The 13,187-nt window shown below is 42.0% G+C and overlaps 1 protein-coding gene across 1 annotated transcript in view; it reads right to left on the reverse strand.

Moving 5' to 3' along the window:
• The window catches only part of ARHGEF37 (Rho guanine nucleotide exchange factor (GEF) 37), a 59,299-nt gene extending 46,830 nt beyond the window's left edge, over positions 1-12,469 (reverse strand). Inside the window, exons 1-3 of the mRNA XM_006893750.1 lie at positions 12,284-12,469; positions 10,073-10,196; positions 2,399-2,546 (exon numbers count right to left, since the gene is read on the reverse strand). Of these exons, the coding sequence (XP_006893812.1) occupies positions 2,399-2,546; positions 10,073-10,196; positions 12,284-12,469 (458 nt within the window). The remainder of the gene's footprint in view (positions 1-2,398; positions 2,547-10,072; positions 10,197-12,283) is intronic.
• Between the last annotated feature and the right edge of the window lie 718 nt (positions 12,470-13,187).

Raw genomic sequence — 13,187 nt, forward strand, 5'->3', positions numbered from 1 at the left:
GGAAGGAAGGGAGGGAGGGAGGGAGATGGAGGGAGGGAATGTCAGAAGAGATTCTGAAGATCACACTAGAATGCAGATAAGCCAAACAAAGGGAAGAAATGCTGAAGTAAAAGAAATTAACAGAATATTTCAAGGGGCAGCTCGAAAATAAAAAGCAGCGTATTATAATGAAATGTGCAAAAAACTGGAGTTAGAAAATCAAGAACTTACTCCACATTTCCCAAACTGGAAAAACTGAAGAACAAATTCAAGCCTCCAGTTGCAACACTGAAGGATGTTAGGGGCAAAATAATAAATGATGCAGGAAACATCAAAAGAAGATGGAAGGAATACACAGAGTCACTGTACAAAATAAATTTAAAAAATGGCTGATACAAACCCAACACCAGCTAAAGAACCAATGGTAATGAAGGAAGAAGTTTAAGCTGCACTGAAGACACTGGGGGGAAAAATTGTGGGGATTTATAGAATATCAATTGACATTTGTTTCAACAAATGCAGCATTGAACAGGCTCACCAGGCTGTCAAGAAACCTGGAAGACAGTTAGCTGCCCAATTGACTGGAAGAGATCTGTATTTGTTCCCATTCCAAAAACGATGATCCAAATGTTATTGTTTTTATGTACCACTGTATGCCCACATCTCATAGCAACCCTATGTCCAATAGCTCTGAACCCTGCTCCATTCTGATCCAGTCTCACTGACTCCAACACATGTCAATCAATCTCATCGATGGTCTTCCTCTCCCACGCTGTCCCTCCACCCTCCCAAACATGACGTCCTTTTCCAAAGCCTGGTCTCTCCTAGCCATGTGCCCAAAGAATCTGAGATAGAGCTTCAAAATCCTTGCCTCCAAGGATTATCCAACAGAATGTGGAAATTATCAAATAATATCAATAAGAGCACATGCAAGTACTATTTTGCTAAAAATTATTCAAAACCAGCTAGCACAGTGTATGAACAGAGAACTGCCAGAAATTCAAGCAGGATTTAGAAAGGGCCATAACAACAGTGAGCTCTGGTGGCCTTGTAGTAAGAAGCTGTACTGCAATCCCAAAGGTACACAGTTTGAATCCACCAGCTGCTCTGCAAGAGACGAACTGACAAACTCCTCTCCTGCAATATACCTCCTGCAATATGCCTCCAAAAACCTATTGGAGGGACAGCTGTGAGTCAGTTCCACCTCAACAGTACACAATAACAACACAGCACCAAAGATATCATTGCTGATTTCAGCTAGATCTTGGCTGAAAGGAGAGGGTAGGAGAAGGATGTCTATTTGTGTTTAGTTACTATGCAAAGGCATTTGACTGTGTGGATCATAACACATTAAGGCTAACTGAAAAGAATGGGAAACCTAAAACACTTACTAGTGCGCATGCTAACCTTATATCTAAATCAAGAAACTGCTGTCCAAACAGAGTAATGAAACACTGCACAGTTTAAAAATAAAAAAAGGTATGCAGGGCTGTATCTTTTCTCCATACCTAGTCAATCTGTGATACAAACAATATTGTTCAGCAGTTTCCACATTCTTTTTTAGGAATGGAAACAAATCCGGATCTCTTTCAGTCAGTTGACCAGGTGGCTGTCTTCCAGGTTTCTTGGCACAGCCTTGTGAGCATGTCCAGAGACACATCTATTTGCTGGAATATGTCAATTGTTATTCCATTAATTCCTAGGGCTTTTTTTTTTTTCAGAATGTCTTCAGTGAAGCGTGATATCTTTCCTTTATTATTATTGATTCTGCTACATCCTGAAATAGTTCCATGTCAGCCAATTCTCTTTGGTACCATGACTGTGTAATCCTTTCATCTTCTTTTGATGATTCCTGATCATTCAAATGATTTCTACAGAAAATCAAAGATTACAGCCTTCACTATGGATTACATCTCAACATGAAGAAAACAAAAATCTTCACCATTGGGCCAATATGCAACATCATGATAGACAGATGGAGAAAAGACTGAAATTGTCAACAATTTCATCTTACTTGGATCTACAACCAACACCACTGGTATCAGCAGTCCAAATGTCAAAAGATACGCTGTGCTGGGGAAAATCTGCTATCAAGGACCACTCCAAAGGGCTAACGATAAAGACTAAGGTGCACTTGATTCAAGCCATGTTCTTTACAATTACTTGCTATGCATCTGAAAGTTGGGTAATGAAAAAGAATGACAGAAGAAAAATGGATACCTTTGAGTACCTTGTAGAGCTGGAGAAGGTTACTGAATATCCCATGGAACAAGCAAATCTGTCTTGGAGAAAGTACAACAGGGTGCTCCTAAGTTGTACACTATTTAGGACTTGAACTTGGTTGTCTCTACAGTATAACCTGGCTGACACAGGTATTAGTATTGATAGTGAGATTGAGGTCAGCGGTCACTGTACTCACACCACTGCCTCAATGATGCCTTGGATCTCTCTCTGCAGTTCTGGCTCCTTCCGGTATGACTCAATCAGCAGTAAGGCTTGGTCATAGTTGGCACAGTAGATCTTATAGACACTCTCCAACTCTTCTTGGAATTTGAGAAATAAATTACCTGGTAACGAAAAGCAACATGGAGTTACCAAAAGTGAGGAGGGCTCCTGTTTTCCTTGGGCATGCCTGCATGCATGTCTCACTGCTGAGAACAGGATGGGAGGAAAAGGGACAGGTAAATAGTTAAGCTCTGAAGTCAGGCTGCCGGCTCAACCAGCTCTGCAATGCTGGGCAAGCTACCTCACCTTTCTGAACCTTAGTTCGTAAAGAAAGTTCATCAGAATTCCAGAAAGCTGCTATCAAGACCAAGTGGTAGGAGATGTAAAGCTCAGACTGACACACTGTGAATGCTTACTGAATGATAACTACAATTACAGTAAAATGCTGTTACCGTTTATAGTTGCACAACGTCTTACACTTTATGAAGATACTAGCCTATTTCACCTTTACAATTATGTTTATGGCACATGCAGCTCCAGATTCTTAGTTTACCAAATCATAAGAGAAGTAATAAAGAGTTGGAGAGTGACCATTAGTTTATCTTTTCCCTTACATAACATGGAGGCAAGTGTTCAGATCCCCTAATTCTCTCTTTTCTCATCTATAGTATGTGTAATGATGAATCAGAACTGGCCCACAGCTGACCCTCTGGGAGGTTTTTAGAGGCAGTTAATTGCATGGGAGGAGACTGCCCAACTTTCTTCTGTGGAGCAGCTGGTGGATTGAAACTACATGCCTTTGGGATTGCAGGGCAGCTTCTTACCATTAGGCCACCAGAGCACCATCTATAGTATTGTTGTTGTATATTACAGTCGAAACTGACCCACAGCTGAACCTCCAGTGGGTTTTCAGAGACATTTAATCACACTGGAGGAGATGGCCCACCCTTCTGCAGAGCAGCTGGTGGATTCAAACCATGTGCCTTCAGGATTGCAGTGCATCTTCTTGCTACCAGGCCACCAGAGCTCCCTTACAGGAGTTATAGTAATAATAATAATTGTTATTATTATTATGAATAATAATTTATAGGTGCCATTGAGTACGACTTACAGTAACAACAGAATTCTGTCCTATGCTACACCACCCTCATCATTTCCTTGGAAAGATGTATCATGCTTAGAAATTGAAAGGTTCAAAAAAAGAGAAGACAACCCTCAATGTGAAAGACTGAGACAGTGAGAACATCAGTGGGCAATGAACTCCATCAGTGTATCAGAGATGAGGATGGTACAGGTAAAGACAGGGTTCAGATCTGCTGTTCACAGGGTCTCTATGAGTTTTACTCAACTCGATGGCACCTAACAACATGCCCCAAGTATGTGAGTCAGAGCTTTGTTATCCTTGCCTCCAAAGAGCACTCTGGCCACAGGGTTCAGATCTGTAGTTTATAAGGTCACCGTGAGTCAATTCACTGGCATCTAACAATAGACTGGAACTTGCTTGATGGCACCTACTGACAACAGCAATAGTCCTTTTAGAGTCATCGGTTACTAAAGACGTTAGTGCTAGGACATGAACTGACATCAGTAAGAAAGGAGAATATGAGAAGCAAGATAGTGAAGCAAGAACTCGATTCAAACCCTTACTCTATCTAGTCAAGTTGTGTTTGACCTTCAGCCACCTTAACCAAACTAAGCCTCGAAATTTTGTTCCTCAGTAAATGGAAATAACCATAATTAACAAGAAATGATAATGTGAGAAGGAGATGAGCTACTCTACAGGCACCATAAATGCTCTAAAATGCACCATAAATGGCTATTATCATGTTTACTTTAAAGACGCAGAGACTGAGGCTGAGAGGTAGGAAGTAACTTGTGAGTGATGGAGTCTTGTCCATCATATTCCAAAGGCCCTGTTTTAAATCACTAGACTCTACTGCTCAAATACAGTAGTCATCAGCCATGTGTGAATACTGAGCACTGAAATATGTTGTTGTTGTTGTTATGTGCTATCGAGTCGTTTCCGACTCATAGCGACCCTATGCACAACAGCCCTAAACCCTGCTCTATCCTGCACCAACCGCACCGCCTCTGACACACCCATCCCGATTACCCCAGTCACCGAATCAATCCATCTCATAGAGGGTCTTCCCCTCCTGCGCTGTCCCTCCACCCTCCCAAGCATGATGTCCCTCTCCAAGGACCCGTCCCTCCTGGCAACATGTCCAAAGTATGTCAGACGAAGCCCCAGAATCCTTGCCTCTAAGGAGCAGCTTGGTTTAATCCTCTCCAAGATGGATCTGTTTATTTTCCTGCCAGTCCAGGGTACATTTAGTACCCTTCTCCAGCACCACAGTTCAAAAGCATCCACTCTCCTTCTGTCCTCCCTAGTCATTGTCCAACTCTCTGATGCATAACAAGCGATTTGCAAATACCATGACCTGTATCAGGCGCATCTTAGTCTCCAGAGAGACACTGTTGCTCCTGAGTACTTTAGAGAGGTCCCTAACAGCAGACTTTCCCATCGCGATACGCTTTTTGATTTCCTGACTGCTGGTACCAAGAGTGTTGACTGTGGAGCCAAGCAAACTGAAGCTCTGAACACTCTCAATCTCTTCATCATCCATCCTGACGCTGCCAATTGGTCCAGTGGCGAGAATCTTTGTCTTCGAAATATAGTGTATCTAAATTGGGAGGGATGAAAGTTAAAAAGATATATGGGATTTCAAGGACTTGGTAAATAAAAAGTAAAGTATCCTATAATGAGTCATTTCATATTGGTTATGTGAGATATTAGAATTATAATGAGTTAAATAAACTATATCAAGAGAGCACTGGGGGCTTGCTGGTAAGGAATTGTGTTGCCAACCCAAAAATATGTGGTTCAAATTCACCAACTACTCTGCTGGAGAAAGATGGGCAATCTCCTCCCATATGATTTACAGCCTTTAAAAACCCACTGGGGGGAAAAAACTCACTGGAGTGTCAGTTATGATAACAAAAAATATATAATTAAAATTTATCTCTTTCATTTTTGTGTGGTCATGGGGAAACTATAAACTGCATCATGGCTCATGTGAGGTGTCTACCGGACAGCCCTGCATGGTGCTTCCTGATGATGAATGTGCAGGAACTCATGTGTATGTTCAAATTGTGTTGGAAACATTTATAAGGACTGTCAATCCATGGAACTTGTTTGGGAGAAAACAGTCTGTAACATACAGTCTCCCTGAAACTGGAACCCTTATTTACTGTTGGTGGGAGTGTGAAATTGTGCAACCACTATAGAAGGCAGTATGGAGCTTTCTCAGAAAGTTGGAAATAGAAGTACCATTTGACCCAGCAATTCCACTACTGGAAATATACCCTAAAGACACCAGAACTGCCACCCAAGTAGATATATGCACGCACATGTTTACTGCTGCTTTGTTCACAATAGCAAAGAGCTGGAAACAACTTAAGTGCCCATCAAGAAATGAATGGCTACAGAAGCTGTGGTATATTCACACAATGGAATACTATGCTACACTGAAAAACAAGGAACTCGTGAAATATTACACAAAATGGGTGACCCTGGAGGACATTATGCTGAGTGAAATATCTCAGTCACTAAAGGACAAATAGTGCATAAAGGACAAATAGTGCATAGTGCTACTGTTGTAAAGTGGGTCTGACATCAGAGTTGGGGGGAATCAAAGAGAGGATAAATCATGCATACTGCACTGAAACAGATGAGGGAGAGAACTGTTTAGGAGGAATATATGATTAGGTATTATTGTCATGACAAAAGTCCAGAATGAAAGCTGCATAGTGAAGTGGACTGGGGAGGAGGGGAAGATTTTATAAAAATGAAATAATTTTTTTTTTACCATTCAAAGAGAAAAGGGAACTGGAGGGAGGGGTGGGCAGGGAGGAAAGTGTGCAACTATGAATGAATGGAAATTTAAAGTCTCTGTAAACTGTCATTAAAATAAGAAAAAAATTATAAAAAAAAAATAAAAAAGGACAGTCTCCCTCTAGCTCCAAAACTGTTTTAAAGTCTGATTAGGAAGAAGGTCTTCATTTTCCAGCCGGGCCTGGGAGGGTGGGAGGGTGAGAGACGAATGGAGAGAGAGTTCACGGGAGCCACCACGGCCTGAGCCAGCACACAGCTGCACCGAGGAGAAGAAAAGGCATCTGTTTTCCTGGGCCTACTTTCCAGTAAACCACAAAAGACAGATGGTAAAGAGACTGTTTTCTATAGATTTTAAAAGGCTGCCAGATTTACAGAGGGAAAAATACAGAACAACCAATTAAATTTTAATTTCAGATTTTTTTATATATATACATTATGTCCTAAGTGGAGCATGGGACATGTTTCACTGAGAAATGGTGCTTGCTTTATCTGAAATTCAAAATTGAGTCTCTTGTACACTCAATGGGACCTCTCGTTTAGGTAAGCTCTACCAGGTAACCTCTACCAGGTAACCAATGACGACACCAAGTACAATCATCACGAAGTGTGTTTGGGAGACAAAGTGGTGTCCTGGCTGTCGGAAGGCAGACAGCAAGACCTCTTAACAAGGAGCCACCTCAAACCTGAGCCCACAGCACACAAAGAGCCTGTATGGTTACTAAAACAGCATCAGCAGTCAAGCTGACACTTCTAAGACTTCTCTTTACAGAAAGCCAAGCTTTGCTGTAATTCAGGCCCCTTCATTGACCAAAGAGATTCTGCCATTGCTTACTCCCCTGATAACCAATAAGATCCTGACAGCTTCGTCATAGCAATGTGTAGAAGTCAATCGGAAATAAGCTTTTTTGCTTCTGAATTTTGCCAGTATAAGCCAATCTCTGCTGACACTCAGGGGAATAACTTTCCATATGGTTTAGTGCTACCCCATTATCCAATCTAAATCTTATTTAATAGATTAATTTTATTATTGATAACATTCTTTTGGTATTTCCAAGTCCCCTCACCCGTTGAAAGCTTTCAGACTGCGTTCATCTGAACTCCATTCAAATAACTGGTAATAACTAACAAACAAAATAACTGATGAGAAGATAAAGGGTGAGAACACCAATCAAAATCTATTTTAACAATTTCGTACTTTGCTTTTGTTTTCATCTATTATTTTGGAAGACAAGATGGACAATCTCTTCCCATGAGGAGAAGCTGATAGCTCACTGTACAAAAATCACTGAATGGCTAGCTATGAGTCAGTTCAGACTTGAGGACAATGAGTAAGTGAGTGAGAGGGTTTCTCACTTGCATAGTTATTTTAATAGATATAACTAGATGGGGGGAAAACACGTACTATGTGGACTTCAATAGCACTCTTGTATGTGGAAGCAATTCAGTGTGGCAGGTCTAACTTTGACTTCCTTGGTTCAAATCCTGACTCTGTCACTAGCAGTGCTCCTCTCTGAGCCTCAATCTCTTCAACTATAAAATGAGACACCAGAATCTATCTTTTAGGGTTGTGAGGTTTATTAAATAATTCCATGTAGTTCAGTGCCATGTTTGGCATTTATGGACTCTCAGAAAGGGGCATTTTCATATATTTGATGGTTTTAGCCCCTACCATTCTTGTCTAGAAAAAGGCAAAAAACAGTTTATGTAAAGAGAGAGGGACTTGAGTGGCCATTATACTGATTCTTTCCTTTTGTTTTCCTCCATACTCGGCTAAAATAAATTCTTAAAATTAACTAGAACTTAACATTAACACCCAAACCCAAATCCACTGTTGGCAAGTCAATTCCAACCCATGGCGACCCAATATCAGGTTTCAAGACTGTACATCTTAATGGGAACATACTGCCTCATCAATCTTCCTGGGAGTGGCTGTGGATTTGAACCTCTCATAAGAAGCCCAATATGTAACATACTATGCTGCCAGAGCTTTTGAATTTAACATTAGAATACCAAGAATAACTGCTGCAGGCAAGAACCTGACATTGCCTCACACTCATCCCCTGACTAGGTGGGAAATCCTTGACCCTTGACCTTTTGCCTAGGGGGCCCAGGAAGCAGATGGAATGTGACTGAATGAGATCGGCATGAGGTTCGTTCTTATTCGTTCTTATGCTTTATCTACCCTCTAGGGATCCTAATCATTCCAGACTGGTGAGACTAGGGCAAATGGACCTCTGTATTAATCCATCTCCTCTCTGCTTTCCCTTGACCTCCTCACAGGTGTGCTCCAGGGTTGTATTCTCTCTCTGTATCTATTCAATCTGTATGCTGAGCAAATTTTTCCAGAAGCTGGACTCTATGATGAAGAATGTGGCATCAGGATAGAAGGAAGGCTCATCAATAACCTATGTTATGCAGATTACACAACTTTGCTTGTTGAAAGCAAAGAGGGCTTGAAGCGCTTGCTGTAGAAGATCAAACAACACAGCTTCAATATGGATTGCATCTCAATGTCAAGAAAATAAACATTCTTACCACTTAACCTATAGGCAACATCATGATAAATGGAGAAAAGACTGATGTTGTCAATGGTTTAATCTTGCTTCAATCCACAATCAGCACCGTTGGTACCAAAAGTCATGAGATCAGGAGAATCAGTCAGGGACCGCTCTAATTACTGAGGAGCAATGATGTCAGTTTGAGGACGAAGGTGTGTCTAATTCAGACCATCATCTTTTTAATCACTTGCTATGAGCATTGGACAATGAATAAGGATGACAGAAGAAGAACTAATATGTTTAAGCTGTGGTGTTGGAGAGAGCACCAAATATCACATGGATATGTTTTGGAGAAGGTATTGCCAGAGTGCTCCCTGGAGGCTAAGGTGGTAAAGCTTTGTCTCACAAACTCTGGACACGTTTCTAGACAAGTTCCTCCTTGGAGAGGGACATCATGCGTGGAAAGGTGGAGTGTCAAATGAATGAGAGGAAGACTCTCAATGAGATGGATTTGACACAATGACTGCAAAAATGGGCTCCAGTATGTGAGAGATTGGAAGGGAGGCACAGGACAGGACAGGGTTCAGGTCTGCTGCTCCTACGGGTGACTCAATGGCAGCTAACAACATCAACCCCTCACAATCTAATCTCCATAACAGCAAGGGGATCTTGTAAAAACAAAAGTCAAAGACCACATTGCTCCCCTGCTTAAAACTATACAATAGCTTCCTGTCACATGAATAAAATCCAAACTCCTTACCATGGCCTGGAAGTCTGCATGGTCAGGCTCCTGACTGCCTCATCTGGCTTATCCCCTCAAGACCTAATACACAATTTTTGTGGGCTTTTTATTAAAATTACAAATTGTTATCTCAAGTTATCATTTATGTGTTTATTTTCCAAATCTCTTAGTGACTTGTCACCCAGCACACAGCTTAGTGACTGACACACTCTTGGATGAGTGGATGTCTGTAAGAGAAACTCAAATCAAAATCCAAGCTGCACCATCAACCAATTGTGTGACCATGAGGCTGTTCCTCCCTTTTCTATGTGTCTCAGTTGACTCCTCTTTAAATTGACAGAGTTGGACTAGATACTATTTGAGAACCCTGCTGCTTCTGACAGGCTGTGTTGCAAGGATTCCCAAAACACTCCCACTGAACTCTATCCCCCTGAAATTGTGGAGACAGTTCAGCAACGATCTCATGCTAAGCACAATCCATGTGGCGGATCATTCCCTAGGCCTTTTGCTCACCAATTAGAAGCACTTGTTCCTCTTCTGTGGAGACCATTTCCTGCAGGCCATGAAGAAATCTGCTATTCACCTGGATGATATCATCGATGTTTGAGAACAGGACTTCCAGATCTATCTGTGGCAGCTGGAAAGAAAAAAAGCGGCTTTGAGTTCCATGGAATGATTTAGTCTGCAGACACTGGATGGTAGTCTTAAACACTCACCATCAGGGTTTGATCATGCTCAGAAGACATACTGTCCCCATGCAATGTTTGCAACAAATTTTACATGTTTTACAAATTAGTCATCGCCATAACTCTATAAGAAGAGAAGCTAGTGGCTCCTCAGCAGAGAAAGAAAGCTGGGCTGGGGTTGCATCCTGGATGTGCTGCCAACGGGCATTTTTTCTCTCTTAATTTCTCCATCTTTCAAATCAGAGTGGGAAGCTGGACTTCATCTCAGCTCGCAATATTTGGCACCTGCTGCCATTATGCTGAGATAGTCTAGGCTCCAGTCCTATAAACTAGGCTATATTGTTGTTGTTAGGTGCTATCAAGTCTACTAAAATTGACAGAGATCCTACGGAAAATAGATCTGCACCTTGATCTATTTTGTGCCATGCTCACAATCACTACCATGCTCCAGGCCACTGGAGTCACTGTGTCAATCCATCTCATTGAGGGTCTTCTCTTTCACTGATCCTCCACCTTTACGAACACACCGTCTTGTTTCTAATCCACCAGATGCTCAGCTGGAGAAGGAGGGACAATCTCCTCCTGTACCAGTCAGATCTGATTCGATGGTAGACACACAAAAAAAAAATAATAAAATTAAATTTAAAAAATGTTAAAAGTCCATTACTTATGAAGCAGCAAATAGGAGATACTGAACTTAAAGTCTTTGTGGAGCTCACTTGCTAAGAAATTTGAATTAAAATTGTATAGAGTTAAGATTATTTCTGAAACCAGGAAATAGGTATGATAAATAGAAAAAGAGAACCCCATCATGGTGTCAACTTCTCTGCCACCATCCCCAATTGAGACAAGATGTGAGGCAGTGTGGGACAGGGCCTTAATGTGGCCCTACAGCCTCCCATTTTGTGATGAGGCATTTATTGTATCAAGGAAAAAGATTTAGGGTGGGATAAAAGTTCTCCTAGAGGCCTCAGATGTTATGTATCTGAGAGCTGGACCATGAATAAGGATGGCAGAAGAATTGATGCCTTTGAGCTGTGGTCTGAGAAGAGGAGTTACTGAACATCCCATGAAAAGAATAAACAAATATGTTTTGGAGAAAGTACAGCCAGAGTACTCGTTGGCGGCAAAGATGATGATCAAGCTTGGTCTCATGCTTTGAGCATGTTGCTACTCCTTTAAGAGGGATATGATGCTTGGAAAGGCAGAGGGTTAGTGAAAGAAAGGAAGGCTCTTCAACTTGTGGATTGATTCGATGACTGCTGCAATGGGCTCTTTTGTGTCAGGAAGTGTGAGGATGGTACAGGATAGAACAGGGTTCAGATCTGTTCTTCATAAGGCTGCTATGGATGGTACTTGACTCAATGGTACCTAACAACAACAACAACTAGAGGCCTATATAACCTCATGGAAGCTCAATACTTGCTCTCTTGGGACCCATTTTATAAAAAGTAGGTAAATCTGCCTTCAGCTAGTGCTTGATTGTCTATGCTAAAAGGGAAGATTTGTCCTGGAGAAATGCTTGCTGAAAGCAGTAAAACTCAATAGAGGTCATGGGGCTTTGCCTGAGGGAAGATTAAGTCCACCACAGCCTAGTACTCCGAGAAAATTTGCAATTTGAATGGATTTGCAGATTCATCTTGAATTTTTTTTATTATATAGATTTATATTTGAAAGAAAGGCAACCAGAAAGAAAAACAAAAGACGGACTTTGACTTTTTAAAACTGGAACAAGCTATTTGGTTTATGAGACAGAGTAAAGTGGGTACTCATCAGAGCCTCCTTCCAGGACTTGATGTTCAGGGGAACTGGTGAGACTGTGCATTCATCGTGACTACATGGGTCCACTGGAGTTGAAGTGGGAGGGAGGCAGAAATGAAAACACAGGCGGCATGAAACTGTCACAAATTGGGGACTGCATGCCCTAGGATTATACCCAGGTTTTTAGACTTTACATCTGCTCTGTCTTCACTTCCATCAAGCTTGGCCCTGGAACCACTGTCAAGTCTCTGAAATCAGGACCTGAAAATATACATACCTGCTGGAGGCGGCCCCTGATGTCAGAGGCACAGAGGCGCAGCAAGTTCAAGTAGGAGACCTCGGTGTCCACAAGCTCCTGGATGGCCAGTCTCCGATGGAGCAACAATTTGTCTTCAGAGGCCTGGCCTGCCACGTCCGGACTCCCTGTCCTGGAGGATGGCTCATCGGGGTCCCCATCGGCCATGGCAGCAGGTTCTAGGAGAACCAAAAACATCACGACTCACTTCTAGGAGTTCTGTTGGGACAGGTTGTCCTAATCCAAAGATAATGATTCATCAAAATGCCCTAAAAACACCCTTAGTTACATAGACAGTCAAGATGAACTGTTTAAAAAAAAAAAAAAGATGAACTGTTTATTTGATTTTTAGGAGGGTTAGCTGAACAATAATAATAATAAAAGGCCGAAAACTGCCCAGATGATTGTTGACATTTTTAATTCATGTCCCAAGATTCTGACAATGTGCTTGGCTGGCTTGTTTCCTTTTCTGTCCCACAGCTCTTGGCCCAGATTTCTTTTTTTGCCTTGGCTGAGTCTCTCCCTGTGGCTCCCTCCTTTCCACTCCCACGGCCACAGCCACTATTCCGGCTGTTTCTCATCACCAGGACTATTTCAATATCTTCCTGGGTCATCTTTCCAAATCTATATCCCTCTCCCACCTGCTCCCGTTTGGCCTGGACACACATCCAGCTTAAACCTCCTTAAACAAAGCTGAAGATCACACTATTCTCTGCTACACGACATTTCGGCGCTCCCTGCTCCAACCTCATCTCTGCATCGTGGACTCAGCCCTGTAGTGAAGCAGTGTTAGCAGTTCCTCTGTAGGCTGCGTCCTCGTCTTCTGCCTCCCTGCTTCTGCACCTGCTTCACACCCCCTCCCGTGCCCATGTCCTTCAATATTCAG

Source organism: Elephantulus edwardii, unplaced genomic scaffold (assembly GCF_000299155.1).
Source record: "Elephantulus edwardii isolate Elephantulus edwardi_28Jun2011 unplaced genomic scaffold, EleEdw1.0 scaffold00130, whole genome shotgun sequence".
Lineage (NCBI taxonomy): Eukaryota > Metazoa > Chordata > Mammalia > Macroscelidea > Macroscelididae > Elephantulus > Elephantulus edwardii.